Source organism: Canis lupus, chromosome 20 (genome assembly GCF_011100685.1).
Source record: "Canis lupus familiaris isolate Mischka breed German Shepherd chromosome 20, alternate assembly UU_Cfam_GSD_1.0, whole genome shotgun sequence".
Classification (NCBI taxonomy): Eukaryota; Metazoa; Chordata; class Mammalia; order Carnivora; family Canidae; genus Canis; species Canis lupus.
This window is the reverse complement of record NC_049241.1, coordinates 5588351-5613897: the sequence shown is the minus strand read 5'-3', so window position 1 is coordinate 5613897 and position 25547 is coordinate 5588351. Positions and strand designations below refer to the sequence as shown.

Below are 25547 nucleotides of genomic sequence, written 5' to 3'. Positions count from 1 at the left end.
GGCTCTGAAGTGACAGGAACGGGCTTCGAGGCGCACCATGGTCCTGGGGGATCCCTTCAAACCTTCCCCTCCACTGCCCGTGGGCTCCGTGCCTGGTGCTTCCCACCCCCTACGGCCCTCCGAAGGGGTATGATTGGGCCCATTTGACAGATGGGGACACTGAAGCCAAAGCACTGTTCTGGCGGTTCCAGAAGAGGCAGGGGGCCCAGGGCAGGCCAGGCCGACCTCCACGGGGGGCTGGGCCACTCCTCCTTCCCACCCCTCTCCAGTGGGGACCTCTCAGCCCCTGGTTGGGCTTTTCCCAGAGCCAAAGCCGGAAGCCCAGGTCCTGAGTGTTTGTTCAGGCCAGGCTGGGGCTCCGGGCAGGCGAGGCGGAAACGGCCGCAAGATGTTTGTCCAAGCAGAGGCTCAGGCTCTTGCCAGGAGGAAGGAGGAAGGCCAGAGGAGAAGGGCCAAGGCAGCAGGCCGCGTGGCCTGGGTTCTTGGCTCCGGCTCTGCCCTCCTCACCCGCAGGGGCTGAGCCGCATACGGTAGGCACAGAGGAAACAAGCAATCGCACCTGGGGAGTGGGGGTCGCCCTCATCGGGGGCTCAGGCCGCAACCCCAGGCCCCCTTATCTCCTCTTCCGCCCCCCCTCCCCCATCTATCCTCTGAGAAACCTGCTGACTCTGCCTTCCAAATGCACCAAGAGCCCTGCTTCCCACCTGCCCTGCCACCCGTAGAGGCCCAGCGTCCTCACTGGTGTCCCCTTGTCCCCTGGAGGCACCAGAGAGATCCTATTAAGATGCAGATCAGATCTTGTCAGTTCTTGCCCAACTTGGCTCCCCCAGGCACCCCCCCCAGCAAAAGCCATCCATTATGCCACAAATTATGTCCACCACCACCCCCAGCACCTCAGAGTATGACCTTGGTTGGAGAGAGGGCTTTTCATGAGGTGACTGAGTTAAAATGAGGTCATGTGAGTGGGTCCTAATCTAATAGGACAAGTGTCTTTATAAGAAGAGATTGGGGGGGGTGGTGCCTGGGTGGCTCAGTGGTTGAGCATCTGCTTTCAGCTCAGGATGTGATCCCAGGGTCCTGGGATCGAGTCCCATGTCCAGCTCCCTGCGGGGAGCCTGCTTCTCCCTCTGCCTGCCTCTCTGCCTCTCACTCTCTCTGTGCCTCTCATGAATGAATAAGATCTTAAAAAAAAAAGATTAGGATGCGGAGGGCGATCACACACACAGAGGAAAGACCACGTGAGGACACAGCGAGCCGGTGGCCATCTGCCGGCCAAGGAGGGAGGCCTCCGAAGAAACCAGACCTGCTGACACCTGGATTTTGGACTTCCGGCCTCCAGAACTGTGAGAAAAGAACTTTCTGTGGTTAAGCTGTGGCACTTTGTTAGGACAGCTGAAGCCAACGAACACCTCGGCCTCATCTGTTTCAGCGCCTGGTCCCCTCCGCTTTGCCTCCGCTCAGCCACAGGGCCTCGGGCTGCTGCTTGCGAGGCCGGCACGTGCCCACCTCCAGGCCTGGGCCGGCGCCCTTTCTGCGGACTCCCCGGGGCTGCCACCGTCTGATCACTCGAGTCCCCACTCAAACGCCCCCCTCAAAGAGGCGCCCCCCCAGCAGGCTGCTCACTGGAGCCGCGTGTCATCCGTCTCCTCCGCCAGACTGCGCCCTTCCCGGGGCGGGCTTGTCGCCTGTGCCGACAGCGCCTGGTGCGCAGTAGGTGCGCGACCGAGATCTGGGGAAGGCAAGGGGGCCTCCAATGCCGGGGAGTGGGGGGGGCTCGGGACTGGTCCTCAGCGGTCCCCAACCGACCCCGCCTCCCACGCCCCCGGCTTCCAAAGCCAGCGCCTGCCTTCACCCACCCCTTTCCCCATCTGTCTCTCCGTGATTCTTCCAGAGGCTGGGCTGTAGACTGTGGCCCCCTCAAATTCCTATGTTAAATCGTCACCGCCAGTGCGATGGAGGAGATGGGGCCTCGGAGAGGTGGTGAGGTCGCACGGGGGAGCAGCGGGAACTAGGAAGCAGGCTCTCCACAGACACCAAATCTGCTGGTGCCTGATCTTTGGCCTTACCAGCCTCCGGAACCATGAGAAAGAAATGTCTGGTGTTTATAAGCCACTCAGTGCCTGGTATCCTGGTACAGCCGCCTGTGTGGACTAGGGCAGGCTCTTTATCTGGAAGGGAGGCAGGATGGCCAAGCAGGTGGGACTCAGGTTGAACCCGGCGCCCTGACTTTCAATCTGGGGACTCCATGCCAGCTCCTTCCCCTATGGGCAGGAAGTCTGGGAAGGACTCAAGGACAGGAAGTTCAGGGACTGATGGGGACAAGCATCAGCCCACTAGGGTCGGCACATGGGCTGATGCTGGCCCCAGGACCCATGGCTGCACCTATGCAGTACTTGGAAGGCCAGGAAAGGCCAGGAAACCATTGGGACTTCCTTCCAGTGGGACTTGCTAAAGGTTAAGGGGTGCTCCGGGTGTTTACTCCTTTGTTTAGACCATAATACTCTCTGGACACAATTCCATACCCACTGGAATGGCTGAATTTACAACTGACAACACCAAGAGAGGACAAGGATGTGGGGCAGTGAAGACTCACACACACTGTTGGAAGTGTGTTTGTGTGTGAAATGGGGCAGCCCCTCTAAAATCCCATTTAGTAATCTTTTAAAAAGTCAAATATAGGGATGCCTGGGTGGCTCAGCGGTTAAGCCTCTGCCTTCAGCTCAGGTCATGGTCCTGGGGTCTGGGGATGAAGTCCCACATTGGGTTCCCCGCAGGGAGCCTGCTTTTCTCCCTCTGCCTATGTCTGCCTCTCTGTGTCTCTCATGAATAAGTAAAATCTTTAGGAAAAAAAAACGTCAAACATAGACTTACACAACCTAGCATTCCTAGGTATTGAAATATGAAAACACATCCACGCAGAACCTGTACACAAATGTTTGTAGCAGCTCTATTAATAGTTGCCCTAAACTGGAAGCCATCCAGATGTCCTACAACTGGTGAACAGATAAACTCATGGAAGTGCTGCCATACAATGGAATAAAAACCCAAGCGGGCAGCCCCAGCGGCGCAGCGGTTTAGCGCCACCTGCAGCCCGGGGCCTGATCCTGGAGACCGGGATGGAGTCCCACGTCGGGCTCCCTGCATGGAGCCAGCTTCTCCCTCTGCCTCTCTCTCTGTGTCTCTCGAGTAAATTAATAAAATCTTAAAAAAAAAAAAAAGAGTTGGGATATTTAACTGAGTGAGCCCCTCACTCAGGTATCCCTATAAAAAAAAAGAACCCACACAAGGGTTTATAAATTTATAATATTTTATTTAAAAAAAAAGGAACCCTGCTATTATTGATGGACACAATAAGGTGGGAGGAATCTTAAAGCCAGTTTAAAGTCTCCACACTGTATGCTTCCAATTTAGGACATTCTAGAGAAAGCCAAGCTATAGAGACAAAAAAAAAAGAAAGAAAGGAAGGAAGGAAGGAAGAGAAAGAAAGAAAGAAAAGAAAGAAAGAAAGGGAAAGAAAGAAAGAGAAAGAAGAAAGAAAGAAAGAAAGAAAAAGAAAAAAAAAAAAAAAAAAATCAGACCACCATAACTAAGAACAGCAAAACCCCTCCGACCTCCCGAACACTCCCTCCACTCCCTCCTCCCTCCTCCCAACTCCATCCTCCCCCACCTCAATCCCCAACGCCAAAAGAAAAGAAAAAGAAAAGAAAAGAAAAGAAAGAAAAGAAGAAAGAAAAGAAAAGAAAGAAAAAGTATCAGTGGCTGCCAGGGGCTGGGTTAGGGTCAGGGATCAACTAGGAAGGGGCCCCAGGGAATTTTCCTGGAAGCTGAGAATGTTCTATCTTGTTCTGAGAAACAAAAATTCATCAAACTTCACATTTGAGATCTGTCCATTTCCCTCTAGGTAAATTTTACCTTAATTAAAAAAAAAAAAAAAAACGGGGGGTGGGGGGGATGTTTGAAAACCCCTGCTCCCCTCGCCAGGCCTGCAGGTGGGCAGCGCTGAGGGCAGAGGTGGGTTGGGGAGGACCCCTGGCCTCCAGGACAGGCGCCATGGGAGGGTCCCGGGGGAGGGCACGGGGGGGTGTAGAGGGTCCCGGGGGAGGGCACGGGGGGGGGTATAGAGGGTCCCGGGGGGAGGGGCTGTGGCTCGCGGCCCGAAGCAGCGCCACCTCCGCGTCCCCCTCGCCCCGCGGCCCCGCCCAGGCCGAGAAAGGCCGGACGCGGGTCGGCCGGGTGGCCGGGGGCCCATTGTCCGCACGTCCGCTGCAGCTCCGCCCCTGCCATTGTCCCCGGGTGAGACCCTAGGCCCGAGCGGGTCGGCCGGCGGGCGCGGCAAGGAAGCGGGCTGGGGAGGGACGTCCAGGTCGGGCCCCGGGGAGGGCACCGAGGCCAGGCCCTGCCGCCCGCCCGCCTGGGTCGTCCGAGGCCGCGGAGCCCTTCGATGCTCCCGGGGCGCGGGGCCGCCACAGGGCGGGGAAGAGGGCGGGGCCTCCAGGGGGCGGGGCCTCTATAGGGCGGGGCCACAGGGGCGGGGCCTCCAGGGGGCGGGGCCTCCACGGGGCGGGGCCCCCGCTGGCGCAAACCCGCGCCCTCCGCGCCCTCCCCGCACCTGCCGCTCCCGGCCCCGAGCTCCTCGGAAACCACGGACGCCGCGGGCAGGACACTCCCTCGCGCTCGCGCTCGCGCTCGCGGGCGGTCACCTGGGAGCGGAGCCAGGGCGGGGGGTGAAGGGCCCGGGGACAAGCATTCCTGCCCGCGCTGACGTCCCCGCCCTGTGCCGGGCGCCGTGGGCACCCCGGGGAGCCGCGAGGGTCCTGTCCGCAGGCGTCCCCGTCCCAGCGCGGGAGACCGGCGGGGAGGGCTCGCGGCGGGGGAAGGGGCGGGCGGGCGGGTGTGAGGCCGAGGCGCGTGGGGGTGGGGGAGGTCAGGCGGCCGGACCCAGACTAGGGCTCGGTGGCGCTTGGATGCCCTGCTTGCTGAGGAAGGGGCACAGGAGGACCTTGGTCCTAGTCATGCGCAGCCTCCTGTCTTCTCCGGGCCTCGGTTTCCCTACTTGTAGACGGCGTGTGATCTGAGTTGGAAGCTCTGAAATTCCGACTCCTTTCAAGCCGAGATTAATGTGACTTCACATTAGCTGTTCGCAGAGGCAGACGGATCTGAGCAGCGGGGAAATCGAGCCGGCGTAGGGGGGTGCGGCCGCGGGAGGCCGGAGCCCGCCGGGTGCCTGGACCCGCCTGGACCCGCCGGGACCCGGGGAGGTCGGGCGCCGCGGCCAGAGGCTCTTGGACTCGGAGGCTGCGCGCCCCAGGCCGGCCACCCGGGGGCGACAGAGACCAGGCTTCCCGCACCTGCTCGTTTTCGGGTCGTTTCCATCACCCAAACGTTGTGAGAACAGTACAGAGAACTCTCGCACCCCCTTCTTAGCCCCGATTCACCAAGTTTTCGCATTCTTACCCACTCTCTGCATATTCACATCCCCCTTCAAGCACCGGAGAGTAGGTCGCAGACGTGACGCCCCTAGACTCTAAACCCTTCAATGAGTACTTCCCAGGAGCAAGGGCGTTCATTCTGTTACACAACCACAGCAGAGTTTTCAAGATCAGGGGATTTCATCATGAGGCAATACTATTACTTAGACTGCAAAACCTTGTTCGAATATTGCCACTTATCCCAAGGAGGTCTTTTACAGCATGCTCCCCTACCCCACCACCAGCTCCCCCCACTCCACCCCCACCCCCAGGGTCCCCTCCAGGACCACATTTAGTTGTGGGCTTTTATTTTATTTTAAAGATTTTATTTATTTATTCATGAGAGAGAGGCAGAGACGCAGGCAGAGGGAGAAGCAGGCTCCATGCAGGGAGCCCGACGCGGGACACATCCGGGGACTCCAGGATCACACCCTGGGCTGCAGGCGGCGCTAAACCGCTGAGCCACCTGGGCTGACCCCCGTGGCTTTTATTTTAATTGAAAATAAAATACCCCGTGGGTATCCTGTGAGCTTTTATTTTAATTGAAATTTATTCACTAAGCTTTCCTGGGCTGAAGTAATTTGAGAAGATGGATATAGAGATTTCCAGCCTCACCATTCTTAACTGAATGACCCTGGGCAGCTCCCAGGTCCTCTCCCCTGAGAGTGCCAAGGTCTGGGCAAGGCTCATGGGAGAGGATGGAGCAGACAAAGAATGCGCTTGCATTCTGAGATGGAATCTTTCTTTCATCCTTCTTGGCCTGACCCATTTCCCCAGGCCTGTGGTCAAGGGGTTCATCATCCTCACTCACCACAGTCTTCAAATGGGGCACCGACTCTTTAAAAAAGCAGCTTCTTGTTTTGGGAAAGAAAGGCAAATGCCCCCGACCCAAGGTCAACAAAAGGCCAGTTGGAAGTCCTGCTCTGGGTCTGGAGAGGAAGAAGGGCTCTAAGGGCTCCAAAGCTTGGGAAGAAATCCTCTTGCCAGGCAAGTAGTTCCCATGTTTTGCCTGTAACAAAATTGCAGGAGGGCCCTCATCTTCTTGTCAACCAATAGAGATTAAACATAATTTCTTTAAATGGAAACATACACAAAAGCAGAGGGACCAGTATAATGAACGCTAACTTACCTATCACCTAGTTGCAACAAAAAGTAATGCTTGATGATGGATTACTATTGATTTGGCATAAGACTCAAAAGGAAGTTAAAGGAATTTTAGAGTTAACTTGCTCCAATACCACTCCCTTTCTTTTCTGTTGCCTCTTTATGTGACAAGACCTCTGAGTGCTTATACATGAGAACTAGGATGAGATGAAAGTGAACACTGTCTCATCATAGACATAAGGAATATTTATCCACTGGTACACAAAACCAGGGAAATCTGATCAACTCATTAAAAAATGCATTCAAACAAAATATATTTTTTTAATTTTTTTTATTTGTAATATATTTATGTTGTTTTGATCAGTTGCATGCTAATAACATTTGTAATGATAACTTTCCAAAATAAGAGGGTTTTTTTTTAAAGATTTTATTTATTTATTCATGAGAGACACAGAGAGAGAGGCAGAGACGCAGGCAGAGGGAGAAACAGGCTCCATGCAGGGAGCCTGACGTGGGACCAGGATCACGCCCCGGGCTGAAGGCAGCACTGAGCCACCTAGGGATCCCCAGAGTAACAGTTTTTAAACACTTACGTGACTTACCATCACAGAAAATTTTAAATATTTGAAGCTTTACTTGTCTATAGTTTTTCCTACAGAGAAGTAGGAGCATGTAATCACATAAAATATATTACCCAAGCTGAAACTTTGTGGGTGCTGTGGATTCAAGTTTCAAAATATTTGTTAATAATCAACACATTCAAAAATAATGACAAGCGGTTTGGCGCCTGCCTTTGGCCCAGGGCGCGATCCTGGAGACCCGGGATCGAGTCCCACGTCGGGCTCCCGGTGCATGGAGCCTGCTTCTCCCTCTGCCTGTGTCTCTGCCTCTCTCTCTCTCTCTCCGACTATCATAAATAATAAATAAAAAAATTAAAAAAAAAAAGAGGTTGTCAAAAAAAAAAGGTTGTCAAGACCTCCTGGGCATGCAGAATGAAACTTCAGAGATTTACAATACTTGTGAGGTCAAGTTTTAACATGCACAAATTACACATACTCTTTAATTGTCTGAGAAAAAGTTTCATTGATAAATTCGAATTTTATGTATAAATATTTTGGGAAGTAAATAAAAGGGTTTTCAAATGGAAAATTGAACTATATGATAGCCATTTATTTTTATTTATTTATTAGGGCATTCAAAATGGACAAAAACTTTGTTGCTTGATGTTTGAAATTCTTACATTTTGTGCTTGAAATATCAACTATTAAAAATACATTTTTTAATGGGTCATCTGGGTGGTGCAGACGGTTAAGCATCCAACTCTTGATTTCAGCTCTGGTTGTGATCTCAGGGTCATGGGATCGAGCACCACATCCAGCCCCATGTCAGGTTCTGCACAGAGTCTGCTTAAGATTCTCCCTCTCTAGCTTTGCTCCTCCCCACTGTGCACTCTCTCTAAAATAAATAAATCTTTTAAAAAATACATTTTTTTAAAGGACATGAGGAAATTTTGAGCTGCAGCACTACTTCTCTCAGATAACCCATTACAGTAAATGAAAAACTAAATGAGATAGAACTGTGATAGTTTTTCTTTTGAACATTGGTTTTTGAAGTACCAGAGATGTCTTGATGTGCTCTGTGAGAATTTTGAGTAGCTGAACACAACTTGTAGATCTCATGAAGAGCATACTGAAGAGAACTGGCCCAATTATCATTCTTTTAATGCTCCCATTAATTGCTTTATATGTTGGGCAGCCCAGGTAGCTGGCTAGCCCAGTGGTTTAGCGCTGCCTTCAGCCCAGGGCATGATCCTGGAGTCTCAGGATCGAGTCCCACGTCGGGCTCCCTGCATATGGAGCCTGCTTCTCCCTCTGCCTGTGTCTCTGCCTCTCTCTCTCTGTCTCTCATGAATAAATCAATCAATCTTTGGAAAAAAAGTTGCTTCATATGTCAACACCATGATACCTTATATTTAATTTTTTCTTTTAGATCAGGAAATATTTCCTACAGTAAGAGAACAGAATGCCCATGTGCCCACTGTCATGCAGACACCTTGTTATGTCTGCTTCAAACCCCTTTCCTGACTTCCTGCTCCACTCCTCCTCCCGTACACCCAATCCTATTATGGTCATACTCAGATCTCAGCTGCAAATCTCCACTTCATCCTGTCTCAATATTTAACTCTTCCCGTGGCTATGGCCAATGCTCCTAAGGAGATCTTGAGCTAGGCAGCAAACGCTAAGAATATCATTTTATTCCTAGAAGAGAACTAAGGTAACTTTATAGTAAGGACACTGGGATCCAGGAAAAATAAGCGATTTGCCTTCTCACACAAAGTCTGAAATCCACAAGTCTTGATTCATTGTCCAGCAAAATGGAATAATAGAAACAGCATAGCCTCTAGAGGCAAATTCAGCCGAGTTCAAATCCTGACTTTGCCATTGATGAAATGACTTGTTCGTAGGGAAAAATCCAAACACTTATCTGAGCTTCTGTTTTCATTGCCAACGTGAAAATTACACTAGCTCCTCTTCATAGCAGGGATAAGAACAGAAAGTAACACAAATAGCACTGTGCCTGGCACAGAATAGGGATTCAATCGTGAAGTTTTAAATTCCACTTTTTAATGAGCACCTGTTAAATGTCAGGCATCATTCCTGGCACTGAGGATATAGCCCTGAACATGACAGTGTCCCTGCCACTGTGGCTAAGAAATCATCAATAAAATTATTAGCCAGCTGTATGTCCATCCATTTGCAGGTTTTTGATCCCTATGGCTGTGTTCTCTTTTTGTTTACGTTTTCTCGACAAATACTGACTTTTCCATTTCCCAAACCAATTCCATAGCCAGGGCTGCCAGGGACAGCCCAAATTCTGGCTACTGAGCCCCTTGTCAGCTGAGAATGGGAGTCAGGATATATTCTGAAGAGATCCAGAGAGAAACAGGTCCTTGTCCTCAAGGGATTCTTGGTCAAATAATAATAATAATAATAATAATAATAATAATAATAATAATAATAGAGACCATTTGTGGAGCACTTACTTGAGGTCAGGAGCTGGGTGAGACACTTTACAATTATTTCTTTTTTTTTTTTTTTTTTAAAGATTTTATTTATTTATTTATTCATGAAAGACTGAGAGACAGAGAGAGCCAGAAACAAAGGCAGAGGGAGAAGCAGGCTCCATGCACCGGGAGCCCGATGTGGGATTCGATCCCGGGTCTCCAGGATCGCGCCCTGGGCCAAAGGCAGGCGCCAAACCGCTGCGCCACCCAGGGATCCCTTTTTTTTTTTTTTTTTTTTTTTTCAATTATTTCTTTTAATCTTCACAGTCATCTCTTTAAGGTATGGTTTTTGTTTTTTAAAAGTAATCTCTAAGCCTAATGTGGGACTTGAAGTCACGACCCCGAGATCAAGAGTTGCACGCTCTACTCACCAAGCCAGCCAGGTGCCCCTGCTGTACCTTTTAATAGAATCTCAGTAACTGCTGAAATGAAGGAAAAAAAAATTTTTTTAAACATTTATTTATTCATGCGAGAGAGAGAGAGAGAGAGAGAGAGAGAGGCACAGGCACAGGCAGAGGGAGAAGCAGGCTCCATGCAGGGAGCCCAACATGGGACTCGATCCTGGGTCTCCAGGATCACACACTGGGCTGAAGGCGGCACTAAACTGCTGAGCCACCCAGGCTGCCATTCTAAAGGAAAATTTGATTGGACAGCTTAAACTGAAATTCATAAAGACAGAAGACTAGATTTTGTCGAGTACTCTTGCTCTAGGATTGAAGGATTCTAATGCCAAAAGTAAATTTTTTTTGAAGTAAAAATTGGGGTCTGATCTTCCTCTACCCTCAGTTTTCATACGAACTAGGGGTGGTAGAAGGGGAGGAGGGCGGGGGGTGGGAGTGAATGGGTGACGGGCACTGGGGGTTATTCTGTATGTTAGTAAATTGAACACCAATAAAAAATAAATTAAAAAAAAAGAAGGTAAAGTACTGTCTTAGTTCTAATAAGGCAGTAACAGAAAAAAAAATTTTTTTAAGCTCCTTCTATATTATAGGATCAAAAGGCAAAAGACCAAATACCTCGGGCAGCATTTCTCAATCACCCAACTGACCTGGGACAGTGAAAAAGAGGCTACTGGTTTCTTTTGAAATGATGACAATTATTTGTAAACACCAGGCTGGGTCACTACACCTCTCAAGACCTTTGATGAGCCTCTCTTGTAGCGGTAGCTGTAGGGTTAAACTTTAACATGGCTTTCCAGATTTCTTACAACCTGCTCCCCTGCCCCCACCCCGCTTTTTTAACTTTGCTGCTGATTCCCGCATTGTTCTAGGCAGCAAGCCAGTCACTCACAGCTCACACCCATTGCTGGAATCACTCACCTCGGGCTTTCTCACCTCCATGGCTTTAATACTGCTTCTTCAACTTGCAACCCCCTCCTTACCTCCACTCATCCCAAACACATCCCGTGCCAGACAGATACCGCTGCGTCCTCCCAAGCCTTTCCCGATTGCCCTGTAAGAAGTGCCTCCTCCTCTCCTCTCCTACGCGCGGCCTCTGACTATTGCAACATGTATTTCATTCTACCAGTTCCTTTTCTCTTGATTTAGCACATCTCCGCAGCCCAGTCGCTGTACACAGCGGCTCTCAAATGCTGTGGGATAAGTGCCGGGGTGAGTTAAACAGGCTGTACCCACTACTGCGGTCACACCTCTCCATACATCCCCTTCTGGCAGCGGGACATCCTTTTGGCCACCAAGCCTGGAAACCCAGGTTTCCAGAAAGCCCAGTAGATGGTTCACCCTGGGTCTAGAGACCTTCTAGGGCAATCCTAATGCAGAAAATGGTCTATTATAATCTGGTATTAGAAACATTATCAACTCTTTTCTTTTCTCCACAATGGACCGACCTTTTCCTTTTTACAAACTGTTGGTATCTTTAATTACAAAACAAATACATTTTGCATTCAAGAGATTCGTATTTTCAGGAGTCAAGCATGAAAGCCCCCCTCACCCTGGAACGACTACGTGGGGACAGCTTACTGGGCAGTTCCATTTCTAGAGACTTACATACATACATTTACACAAACGAGAATATTTTGCATAAACAGGAGACAGTATACTACTCCACAACTGGCCTTTTTTTTTTTTTTTTTTTTCCATTTAATGTACTGATTTACACATGAGGCTGAACATTTTCTTCTGAATGCTTACTGGCCATTCATTTCCTTTTCTAGGAGTTACTTTGTAACCTTTTCCTATTTTTCTACTGAGCTGTTTTCTTCTTGGTTCATATTAACTCTTAGACTCACACATTGTAAGCCCTCATCTTTTGTTATATATATTGTACCGACTTATTTTCCAACACATTCATTTACCATTTCCTAACAGTATCATTTTGAGCAAGCCATTGAACCCAGGGTTGTTTCCTAACCTAGACAATGCGGGGACTGCCTGTGTGAGACTGTGAGGAGCAGTGAGAACTGCATGCCAAGTACTAAGCATTATGCCTGGCATTCAAGAACATTTAGTGAGTAATAAATGTTAGCCATTCTTCGCTACCTAGACTCGAGGTCACAAGCTGGCTAGGTGGCTGGCTTAGTTCATAGAGTTTAAAAGTAGTACATTTGAATGTTTTGGTGAGATATATTTTCTGGTTGGCCATACCCTTGCCTGTCTCCCCAGTCTGTTTTTACAGCAGCTTCTCAGATTTGTTACCAGCCTTCCACTCTTCCAAGTTCTTAATGAATGAAAATAAAGCATGCTTTGAGATTATACATTATATAATTATTATAATCAGGCCCGCTCTTTGTACCTGTTATGCCCTGCACAACATGTGGATATACTGAGTTCATAGTGTAGCCTACTATGGGGTTGGGCAATGTTCAACGTGCATATATGTACATGGCAGCCTGGTCCACACTTCAAGAAATTTAAGGCATTCTCACTGCAATTTAAAAAGCTTTTACAGAGGCATTCTTTATTTTCACAACACCCACTAGGTAGGATCAAGATATCTCTAACGTTCAGATGGGTAGGAGGCAGAGCTAGTAAGCCAGAAGTGTGGGTCCAAATATCTCAACATTCAAATTGTGGCTGTCAAGAATCAAGTCATCAGATACCTGCTTGGTACCCTGTCAAAGGAAAGATGAGAGCTTCTGGATTTCCAAAGGCTGCCCTAGAGATCATTAAGGAGAAACCATATTAAAAATTACTGCCTCTGGGGTGCCTGGGTGGTTAGGTGGTTTAAGTGCCTGCCTTTGGCTCAAGTCATAATCCTGGGGTCCCGGGGTGGAGCCCCACATCAGGCTCCCTGCTCAGTGGGGACCCTGCTTCTCCCTCTCCCTGCCCTCTGCTCATGCTCTCTCTCCAATAAATAAAATCTTTTTATTTTATTTTTTTAATAAAATCTTTTCTTAAAAAAAAAAAATTACTACCTCTACGGATGCCTGGGTGGCTCGGTCAGTAGAGCATGTCACTCAATCTCAGAGTTGTGAGTTCAAGCCTCATGTTGGGCACAGAGATTACTTAAAAAAAATTACTACTCCCTAACAAAACCATAGATGGGATTTAGCTAGATAATAACCCCTTCCATGTATATAAGACCTCAAATGTCAAATGTTTTACAAAGTGTATTTATATACCCATCATAACATTTGTTTATTAACAAAGCCTTATAAGAATGAACAGGGATTAGGAATATAATCAATGGTATTATAACAGCATTGTATGGTGACAGTTGGTAGCTACACCTCTGAGCACAAACACACTTGTAAAAAAGAATGGACAGGGATTATTATACCCATTTGGGGTCACTAGATGAATCTGAGGTGGGGGGATACCTCTAAAAAACTTCCTCCAAATAACTAAAAGGCAATCTTACCTACCAGTTGAAAGAATTGCGGCAAAGTGACAGTCTGAAATGATGGGTATAAAATCTTGGGTGACAGCCACCTACCTCTCAGTTATGGTTTCAAGATACTGAGTGTGCACACACACACACACACACACACACACACAGATTTTCTAAAAATACAAACTAGTGGAAAGTTTTCAAACTGACAAACTTGTCATGGAAACTGAATAAATATGCAAAAGAGCAAAATAAACCCGAGTCCAACCACCTCGTTAATAGCTGAGGTCTTTATTTCAATTTGTATGTACAGTAAAAGTGCTGCTGAGAATATGCAGCAACCAGACAAAACATAAATGTAATTCTCTCTCAACAATTAGCAGCTTAAGATCTATCAACTACAGTGTTAACGTTCACGCGTTCACAAGTGTCATTTCTGTACTTTTCAATTCGTGCAAGTGAGTTTTTATTCTGACACACTTTGATAAAACACACTTACAGTCTAGTAGTCAGTCCTGCTGAGGGCATCACCTAGCGTACACAACACACAGACAGAAATGTTCACTCTTAGAGCCACATTCAAAACGTCCCGTTTCATGTGGGGGTGGGAACCATAATTTTGCCTGTGTCAATTTATTGATTATAGTTTTTGGTTTTGTTTTGGATGCAGTATTTCCCAAAGCTGAAAGGTAGCTCCTCACTGGAGCTTACTTGGAATTCAGCATTTCCTCTGACTGTACCTCAAAGGAATATGAAGTCAGAAACAAAACCAAATGCAGTGGAGACCACATAAAAATATGCTCATTATTAGGGCATGGCTAGCAAGGAAGGCTTGATCCCAGTGTTCTTCTTGGTCTCAGCTTTTTACTTCAGTTGGGTGAAGGGGATACAGGGGAGAAAGAAGACCCCAGTCAGTGAAGTGTAAAATTTAACGTACTTTTGCTTCTGAAGGAGCCAGTGGAGTAGAAAGCCTTCCTTGCTAGGATGCACTGGGTATATATCAAGGAATTAAAATCGGAGCAGACAGAAGTGCCCTTCAATTGAGTCATAAAAAAAAGGTAAAATATTAGTTATTCTACAACCTGAACAGAGTCGCCCAGGCTACCACAGCCAGCCTCAAGCACCAGCACTAACAGGTAATCCAGGAATGCTTCATTTCAAAGGGAATGCACGTAGTCTTTAAAAGAGAAGAAGCATTAAAGCAAGGGGAAATGTCCGCTCACAGAACAATTGTTAAACAACCATTAGAGTGAGGCTATAGAAGAGCTTTGAATAGACCAGAACCCAGGAACAGCCACAATGCAGAGAAACACAAAGGCAACAGGTGTGGGCAGCGAGAAGTGGGGGAAGGCATGAACACAGATGCATGGTTACAAATAGCATTAAATGCAGACAACTGTCAGGCCTGGTGAAGAATCAAAGGACAAGACAGCTGGAAAGCCATTACTGTGACTGACCTAGCCTGAAGCTCCTTCCTAAGACAGTTTGAGAGAGGATGGTGGGCGGTTAGCATGGCCTGTTTGGCTGGGAGCGCAGGGGCCTGTCCAGAGGCAAAAACCTTCCTTTGATAGAAATTGTCCCATAGCAAATGGAAACAATTTCAATCTATCATCACAGTGACTTCTAGTGCCCACAAAAGTTAGTAGCCTCTACACAGTTTAGGGGACTCAAAGGTTCTTAGAAAAGCCAGAGGATGGCGGCTAGAGCCTCTTTTTGGTAACTTTGTGGGGCTCTCTTCCCTATTCTTAGTGATTAAGCTAGGGCAGAAGGTTAGGAGAAACTATGCTAGTTTGACAAGGTCATGGTGGCCTTTGGCACTCCCGCCTAAAGTCACTGCAATATTTTTAGGCAAAATTAACATTTAAAATACATAGGCATGGCAACAATTTGTTTTTGGCCTGAACATGAATTGGTTCCAATTATTTTTTTAATAGAAAATTCATCTCTGTGGTCCCTGCTTTGGGCACTAATTTTGAGAGGTCAACAGAGCTAACAGGTTGTACTACAATCATCTGGGGATGGAGTGAAGATTGGGGTACCTGAGTTAAAATATCAAAATGATTATGGAAACAACATGCTGACTCTGAGAAGGCCAGCCTGCAAAAGCTGCAGGAGGCTGGAGCTGTCATGTAAACCATCCTCTCAGACAGAGAAGGCAATGCTAATCTAGTTCCAAAAGGATTTCCTGGTATGGGAAGAGTAGGCAAAGCATGCTTTGCTACTCTTTTCAGAGCATATTATGTGCCCTTTGCTCATCACTTAGTTGCACAGAACTGAGGCCAAGAGGGAACAGCATTTGTGATTCAATACTATGAATATGAAAAGATTAACCAAGCTTTCTAGATATGCTCTAAAAGCCCAGTTCCATTCTGGTCGAACTGGTGATAGCATGGGGGAAGAAGGCTCAGTCGTTTTTTCTAAACTGTCTATAAAAGTCCACTGAGCATAGGTATGTTAGTAAGTCAGTCTAGATGAATAGGAAGCAGACAACATTTTACACCCCAAACTTGGGTCCTTCTAACCTGACAGATCCTTTTCTGTTCTTTAGGGAGAACCACCCTCAGTTGATTCTCTCAGGCAGACAGAATAAAGCTTTGAAATTAAGGATGCTGGGGCCAAAATGCAGAGAGAAGATTTCACATCACTTTGGTTTCAGTAATTAGGGGGTGTTAAAAATAAATTAAGGAAACACAAGGAATTATGTATGACTGTCATAATATAGTCTCAGTTTTTCCTAAAGACAACCCCAACGCAAAGTCACTGGGTGAACATTTTCTTGGGGCAAAAAAAATCTATCCTATCATGCTGGTTTGTGGAAACAGCCTCCTCCTCTCCCTGCACACCCCTTTCCTCTCCAACCAAGCCAAGCCCATGAAGTGGTGGGGATGGGGTGGCAGGACACCAAAAAGCAGCAGCAGCCAGAGGAGGAAGTCTAAGCTGCATCTCAAAACAAGGGCATCAGAGGGAAGCATTTATAGCAAGTCTTCCTTTACTCAAACTGTTTCAAGACAAGAGGGAGCAGCACACTTAAATATCCACACATTTCTTCATTTAAAAACATCACTTCTTTATTTCAAAGGAAAAATAAAAGACCCTCCCAACCCTTTCCAAAAAAACCCAATAATAATAATAACAATAATAAAAAATCCTATTAGAAACCATAAGGAAGCACTGAGAGTTTGAGTATTACATTCTTCAAGTATGCTGTTCGGATTTTCTGTTTTTTTTTTTTTTTTTAAGTTGGTGACTATACACATATTTAAAAAAACCTTAAAAGTGCGGCCAAGGGATTTTGCTTAAAATTAAGTATTTAAAGGGCTACTTCAAAATACTGTAGTAGGGCTTTGCAGTGATCCTTTGGGGCATGATGCTCTCACTTTTGTATCCTAGCAAAGGTTAAGGGACCAGGTTCAAAAGTGATCATACTTCCAGGGTTAGCATGAGTGGCCAACTTGGGTGAGAAAGCCAGGGAGAGATCCATGTGTTCTTCCACGGACAAGGACAATCCACCCTGAATCCAAAAATTCAGACATGGAATGTGGTAGGATTTCACAGTAAAGTTAGTCTGGGAGGGGGAGAGGTGGTGAGCCCAGACGAGGCAGGGTGTTAGGTTTAACTGGTTTCCCTAATCAGGTTTTTGCATCTTTTTAGTGGGTTTTAGTGCAGTCCTTCAAGCCACAATTTAGAATGCCCTTCAGTGTGCTCCAGATTGTTGGTTCATATTAAAGGACTGTTTAAGATTTGCATCCCAAGGAAAATCATGCTACATAAAAATGATCCAAGATTTTTGCCCAAAAAACTTCTTGGATAAAATCTAAAAAATACTATTGCAATTGCGTCTCTTGAAGAAAAAAACATTATTCTAAATGTAAACAGATTCACTCAACTCTTTTGTTGTAGAAAACTTCAGAGTAGGTAAGTTGCTGTCTAATTCTTCGCTGCATGCACTCGCCAGAGGGTAGGGGAGCACTGCCTTCTTGTGCCAGCATCATCTGGGGGAAGAAAAGAACCGTTCCACATAGCTGAAGAGGGCATCCCAGTGCTTCCAGAGAAAGGCAATGAAAACCACAAGGAATAAAGTGCTGAACGTCCTGTTGCGAGTCTTCATAAGAGGAACCACGCAGTTGGCTACCGTGGAGACAAAGACCAAAAGGACCGCCATCACTGCCAGAAGGATGTTGATGAGTTTGCCCAGAAGGTTCCGGGCAGTGGCATTCTCCAGCCCTTCCAGCTGTACCACCTGCTGCTGCTGCTGCTGCAGCTCCATCTTGGAAATACGGGTCTGGCATGCCTCCAGGGCCTCCTGTGGGCCAGAACAGGGAATAGTTAAGCCTTCTATTCACAGTATTTTGAATAGTTGACATGCACTTTGGGTAAGCCAGATGCATCTTGAGCTATGCCAATGATTTTAAATGTGTTAAAGTCTCAAATATGAAAGGCCAAATGTGTAAGTCATTATTCAAGTGACTATTATTCACCTAAACTGCCCTTCATTGCAATCCTTGTGGGATGGCTCACAGGAAGTACCAGCCACACTTAGATTTGGTCTCGAATGTTTTAATGCCAAGACCTCCAGTATATGATTTCTTTCCATTTAAAAATTACTAATTTAAGTTTCACAGGACAATGATCATGGCGGGGGGGAATTTTATTCTTGTTCAACATAAAACATTTCAAATAGGATACACAGTGTCTCTTGATATTTTTCTCAAATTCAGGTCTTAGCCTTGAAGTAATACTGTCAGTTTGATATGTATTCATTCTTTCACCTGTTTAACTGCATACAAATTTAAGCCTAGGGAAATGTATGGGATTATTTTTTGACTTTCTATATTAATACAAATAGTATACTATAGGAACTAATCCAGAGCTCATTTTTTTTTCACTCAACAGTGGGTCCTGCCAATCCGTTATATGTCAATGTGTAGAGATTTACCTCATTCTTTTTAACTGCTATGTGGCAGTTTATAGTATGGACAGATATGTCCCAGTTTATTGAGTTCCCTGTTGGAGAGATTTTAGGTTATTTTCAACTTTCCCACTATACCAGTGATGAGGTGAATATCCTCTGGACATACTTGTATGTACTATCCATTGTTTTCCGAGTCAAGTCAATCACATACAAGAGGACGTTCCCTCCCTTTTATTTTTTTATTTTTATTTTTATTTATTTTTAAATTTTTATTTATTTATGATAGTCACACACAGAGAGAGAGAGAGAGAGGCAGAGACACAGGCAGAGGGAGAAGCAGGCTCCATGCACCGGGAGCCCGACGTGGGATTCGATCCCGGGTCTCCAGGATCACACCCTGGGCCAAAGGCAGGCGCTAAACCGCTACGCCACCCAGGGATCCCTCCCTCCCTTTTAATGGCTGTAAGGACACTATGCCCAAACACTAGACCAAACGTTATAAGTGATATACTCCCTTCAACCCATGAGTTTATATGAAATTTACCCTCAACATTCAGAGGACAGAACCTATCTCCTTAGCTATGGTCAGATATCCTCTAAAGTTGAGTAGTGGTGGGAGCCCTAGGGTTTTCTGGTCTTGTGTCAATGTGTCCTGGTTTCCTGGGATTTGAGATGAAGGCTAGGCAACTTCAGACTGAAGCAAGCTAATGAATAGATAATGAATACTACCCAGCCCAGAATGATCATGGGGAAAAAACTGAAACATTAACAGACTTCCAGAGTCTGGAGAAGATGGCGGCTGGGCAAATGATTCAGACATTCCCTTGATTCTTTTAGGCTATAAAACAAGATTCCTGGACCACTTCTCTTCTCTAAGACTAGCTTATTTCAAGATGCTTTCATGTGAAACCAGCAACTGTTCCCTTAGAAATACCTCTCAACTGGAATAAGAAAAAGTTACATATTCTATTTCCTCACAGCATAAACTAGAGGGTCTTAAACATAACTGTCTTATGTGTTACTCTCACGAAATGGCCTGGCAATATGCCTGTAAAAGGTTTGGGCTTGGCAACTAGGACAAAAGCTCCCTTTGCTATAGAAGAATACAGGACGGCCATGAGTCCTGTCAGAGCAGCTCCTGAAGTAGTAATCAACAGATATAATAATGCATATGGTCTTCTATATACTGAGACCTGTGATCCTCAGAACATTTCTTATGAACCCAAGCAAGCATACCACCCTTACATGGTATAGACTTTTGAGAAATGTACCTCATTTGAAGAGTAGGTATATTACAGTTGGTATAACCTTCTCTTGATACTCTACCTTCGCCATCTTTTTTCCTAAACTTTTCAATATTATGGTGAAATATACCTAACATTAAATTTACCATTTAATTTTAACCATTTTAAAGTGTAATTCAGTGGCATTTGGTAAATTCATAATGTGCAACCATCACTCCCATCGTATTCTAGAACATTTTCATCACCCCAAAAAGAAATTCCTTACCTCTTAGCCATTACTTCCTAATTCCATCTTCGTGCAGCCCCTGGGCCCCACTATCTACTTTCTGTCTCCATAGATTTGCCTGTTCTAGATATTTCATGTAAATGGAATCACATAATATGTGGCCTTTCGTGACTGGCCTTTTTTTTCACTGAGCCTAATGTTTTCCAGATTCATCCATGTTATAAAGCATGTATCAGTATTTTATTCCTTTTTCTTCTTTTTTATTGTGGCAAAAGAAACCTAACATAAATTAATTAATCATTTTTAAGTGTATAGCTCAGTGGTATTAAATCCATTCATAATGTTGTGTAGCCATCACCACCATCTAACTCCATAGCTCTTTTCATCTTGTAAAACTGAAACTCTGTAGTCATTAAACAAGAAACCCTCATTCCCTTCAACCTCCAGCCCCTGCCAACCACCATTCTACTTTTTCTTAGTCTTTTGCTTTATTTTTTTTTATTTTTTATTTTTTTTATTTTTTTTAATTTTTATTTATTTATGATAGTCATACAGAGAGAGAGAGAGAGGCAGAGACATAGGCAGAGGGAGAAACAGGCTCCATGCACAGGGAGCCCGACGTGGGATTCGATCCCGGGTCTCCAGGATCGCGCCCTGGGTCAAAGGCAGGCGCTAAACCGCGGCGCCACCCAGGGATCCCAGTCTTTTGCTTTAACATCTGATCCTTCATGCTAACCTGGATGTCCCGGGCCCGTTCATAGGACTGATATGCAATTTTCTCTTCCATGCTGGCCAATTCCTGTTTCAAGTTTAAGATTTCATTCTGGTGGAGCTCCGTTAGGTCATTTAGCTGTTCTTCTAATCGTTCACATCTAGGAAGGGGGAAAAAGTTAGAATTTTATGCATTCTATATTTTTCCTGATATTATTCACATTTAATCCCCAAAACCCATTCTGCAAGGGAAGAAAACAAAAGCACAAAGAAATTAAGTCAGTGGCCTGGGGTAACAGGGCATGCTAGTGGGTACAGCTCTTAGTCCCTGGACTGGACAGCTTGTCACAAGGCCATGTCATAGCAGCAACATGGTTTTTCCACAGTCTTTTCAACACACAGTATTTACAGCAATGCCAGCAAGCCCTGGTTAGCTTTGAGCATACTCATAATAAATGAGGCAGTTCTTATTCTGCTCTGAGCAGCATAGGGGAGAGGCAAAAACTAGAATACAATTAAGCAGGTCTCATCACAAGATAAACAGCACATAAGTGGAAACTGACCTTCTAGCAGTCACCAGTAGCTATTCTGATACTGGACAGATCACTCACCTGGATGTTCACGGTTCAGAGCCCATCATCCTCATGGCCAAGCATAGTGTCTAGGACATCTCAGTCAACAAATATTTACTGAGAGCCTGCCTTTTACCATGTATGTTCAAAATACTGGGAATACTGTGGTAAGCAACACAGAATGCCTGCCCTCATCAGTTTACATATTAAGGTGTGTGTGTGTTGGATGGAAGGAAGCAGAAAAAAACCAAGACAATTGAAGGTATGGATAAGTAAAATGAAGAAGATCAATAGGGGTATGTATATGACAGGGTGCCTGGTGGTAGGTTAAGCTGGAATGGCCAGAGTCCTATTCAGCACTCTCCAACAATGTCAGATAAAACTTGAACCATGATTTGAAAGGACTTATGAAGATGTGGGGGTCAGAGCATCTTAAAGCAGAAGGAATAGCAAGTATATAGTTCTCAAGATGGGAACTAGCTTGACAGGTTTGAGAGACACAAAGTAGGCCAGTGTGGCTATATCTAAGGAAAAAAAACAAGAATGGAAGGAGATAAGATTCTTTGGGAGGAAGTCATTTAATTCATCTTTTATCTCTAGCACTTGGGACTACCTATAAGAAGTTTATTTACATAAAGGTGGAATATGGGTAGGGCAACTAAGAACCAGTAGGATTGAAGAAGGTTTAAAGGCAAGATCAGAGGTTTCAGGTAGGAAAAGAACACGGATAAAGCAAGGAGAAATGTACAGGACAACTGGAATGGTGAATCTATGTTGGAGAGAAAAGGGAAATCCGGCCTTAAAAGGTAGGTATGGGAGTTGGGATTCTGGACAGACAGTAAATGGGCCCAAAGCAGACTGCTGATGGGGAGGGTGACATGATAAACACAGTGTTTTAGGAATATGGGTTAGGTAGAGGAGAAAAGGATAGACTGGGGTAGGTTGTGTGTGGAAATCCCAGGAACCAAAAAAAGAGCTAAGTAGGGAGGAGGATCGTTGAAAACTACACATTAAAACAGACAGCCTCAGCAATCAGACAACAAAAAGACATTAAAGGCACTCAAATTGGCAAAGAAGTCAAACTCTCCCTCTTTGCCGATGACATGATACTCTACATAGAAAACCCAAAAGACTCCACCCCAAGATTGCTAGAACTCATACAGCAATTTGGCAGTGTGGCAGGATATAAAATCAATGCCCAGAAGTCAGTGGCATTTCTATACACTAACAATGAGACTGAAGAAAGAGAAATTAAGGAGTCGATTCCATTTACAATTGCACCCAAAAGCAAAAGATACCTAGAAATAAACCTAACCAAAGAGGTAAAGGATCTATACCCTAAAAACTATAGAACACTTCTTTTTTTAATATATTTTTTTATTTATTTATGATAGTCACACAGAGAGAGAGAGAGGCAGAGACACAGGCAGAGGGAGAAGCAGGCTCCATGCACCAGAAGCCCGATGTGGGATTTGATCCCGGGTCTCCAGGATCGCGCCCTGGGCCAAAGGCAGGCACTAAACCGCTGCACCACCCAGGGATCCCCTATAGAACACTTCTGAAAGAAATTGAGGAAGACACAAAGAGACGGAAAAATATTCCATGCTCATGGATTGGCAGAATTAATATTGTGAAAATGTCAATGTTACCCAGGGCAATTTACACGTTTAATGCAATCCCTATCAAAATACCATGGACTTTCTTCAGAGAGTTGGAACAAATCATCTTAAGATTTGTGTGGAATCAGAAAAGACCCAGAATAGCCAGGGGAATTTTAAAAAAGAAAACCATAGCTGGGGGCATCACAATGCCAGATTTCAGGTTGTACTACAAAGCTGTGGTCATCAAGACAGTGTGGTACTGGCACAAAAACAGACACATAGATCAATGGAACAGAATAGAGAATCCAGAAGTGGACCCTCAACTTTATGGTCAACTAATATTCGACAAAGGAGGAAAGACTATCCACTGGAAGAAAGACAGTCTCTTCAGTAAATGGTGCTGGGAAAATTGGACATCCACATGCAGAAGAATGAAACTAGACCATTCTCTTGCATCATACACAAAGATAAACTCAAAATGGATGAAAGATCTAAATGTGACACAAGATTCCATCAAAATCCTAGAGGAGAACACAGGCAACACCCTTTTTGAACTCGGCCACAGTAACTTCTTGCAAGATACATCCATGAAGGCAAAAGAAACAAAAGCAAAAATGAACTATTGGGACTTCGTCAAGATAAGAAGCTTTTGCACAGCAAAGGATACAGTCAACAAAACTAAAAGACAGAACCTACACAAGACTAAAGAACCTACAGAAGACTAAACCTACAGAATGGGAGAAGATATTTGCAAATGACGTATCAGATAAAGGGCTAGTTTCCAAGATCTATAAAGAACTTTTCAACAGCAAAGAAACAAACAATCCAATCATGAAATGGGCAAAAGACATGAACAGAAATCTCACAGAGGAAGACATAGACACGGCCAACAAGCACATGAGAAAATGCTCCGCATCATTTGTATTCCCATCAGGGAAATACAAATCAAAACCACAATGAGATACCACCTCACAGTATCCAGTATCCAGTATCCAGTATCCAGTATCCAGTGAGATACCATTCTCACTGGAGAATGGGGAAAATTAACAAGGCAGGAAACCACAAATGTTGGAGAGGACGCGGAGAAAAGGGAACCCTCTTGCACTGTTGGTGGGAATGTGAACTGGTGCAGCCACTCTGGAAAATTGTGTGGAGGTTCCTCAAAGGGTTAAAAATAGATCTGCCCTACGACCCAGCAATGGCACTGCTGGGGATTTACCCCAAAGATTCAGATGCAATGAAACGCCGGGACATCTGCACCCCGATGTTTATAGCAGCAAGGTCCACAATAGCCAAACTGTGAAGGAGCCTCGGTGTCCATCGAAAGATGAATGGATAAAGAAGCTGTGGTTTATGTATACAATGGAATATTACTCAGCCATTAGAAATGACAAATACCGCCATTTGCTTCGATGTGGATGGAACTGGAGGGTATTAGGCTGAGTGAAATAAGCCAATCGGAGAAGGACAAACATTATATGGTCTCATTCATTTGGGGAATATAAATAATAGTGAAAGGGAATAGAGGGGAAGGGAGAAGAAATGGGTGGGAAATATCAGAAAGGGAGACAGAACATGAGAGACTCCTAACTCTGGGAAACGAACTAGGGGTGGTGGAAGGGGAGGCGGGTGGGGGGTGGGGGTGACTGGGTGGCGGGCACTGAGGGGGGCACTTGACGGGATGAGCACTGGGTGTTATTCTGTATGTTGGCAAATTGAACACCAATAAAAAAATAAATTTATTATTAAAAAATAAAATAAAATAAAATAAATGATGGTAAAAAAATAAAACAGACTAGAAAGGGAACAATAAACACATCTCTAGCTTATGGTAAATAACATGTAAGCCCCTCTGTCAGACAGAGGGCTCAGCCCAACAGAATATACTACCACAGAACACTACCTGGGCACAAGTACACACCCAATACTAGTATAGAAGCCTCAGGGGACTGTGTATTAAAACAATAAAAATGACACCTAAAACTACTCTTCCTTTTTCTTGTTCTTAACATATATATATGTACATAACTTTTAAGGAATAGAAGTTTTCTGTTAGAGGTAATTCTTATATTGCAGTATCAGTGATATTCTCCCTTCCAATAATTATATCCTAAACTCCATTCTTTCTCTAAGAAATGATTTTTTTTTGTTTGTTTTTACTGTATTACTGAATCGTACTAAGTTCTCCTTTATCCTTGATCGGTATCTGTATTGTTTTCTTTCACACTGAAATTCTGTTACTAAGGTGATGGAACAGATTAGAAGGTGTTTCCACCCTTTACCTGTAACTCAGGCCAATATTCTCTGTGACTATCTTTTCACTTCATCTGCAGCCCAAGATATGTGCTCAGAAACCAGTACCACCCCTGGAACTGATTTTCTATCAAATTTTCCACCAGTTGCCATAGAATATGTTGATACAGTACTGCCTTTTCAGGTTCTTCCTAGTTTATTTAGCTCACTATTTCTTTGTTGTTTTTAGTATTTGATGATTTCATCATTCTCTCACCTTACTAGAGATGGGATAGAGACTCTATAAAAGGACTGTTCCAAAGTATCAGTCCCTTGAAATTTAAGGGAAGGGCTGGGCCTTGCTGCAAATAATCCTCCTAAGCTAGGGATTGATGTTCAGTGGCAGGGAGGGGAGAATGGCAGTGGTGACAATCAATCTGCTGCTGAGAATAGACCCATATGACATCTTTGGCATGTGTTCCATAATTGTGTAGTCTTTCAGGAATGTTGGAGAATCTTATTTGATATGAAATATGGCTCACACATACCATTAGAACAGAATAAAAAGTAATAGCAACAACAACTGCTGCCATATATTCAGTTCCTACTATATATTCAAATTTG

At 45.2% G+C, this 25547-nt stretch overlaps 1 protein-coding gene across 4 annotated transcripts in view; it reads right to left on the bottom strand.

Annotated features, from left to right (window-relative positions):
• Positions 1 to 13697: 13697 nt before the first annotated feature.
• TMCC1 (transmembrane and coiled-coil domain family 1) overlaps positions 13698 to 25547 on the bottom strand; it is a 239070-nt gene continuing 227220 nt past the window's right edge. For 3 of the 4 annotated variants that reach the window (XM_038565586.1, XM_038565589.1, XM_038565590.1), the window contains 2 exons: positions 20544 to 20679; positions 13698 to 17728 (listed from right to left, as the gene is read on the bottom strand). In XM_038565586.1, the coding sequence (XP_038421514.1) occupies positions 17414 to 17728; positions 20544 to 20679 (451 nt within the window). In that variant the 3' untranslated portion in view covers positions 13698 to 17413. The remainder of the gene's footprint in view (positions 17729 to 20543; positions 20680 to 25547) is intronic. The other variant, XM_038565587.1, reaches the window with a different exon arrangement.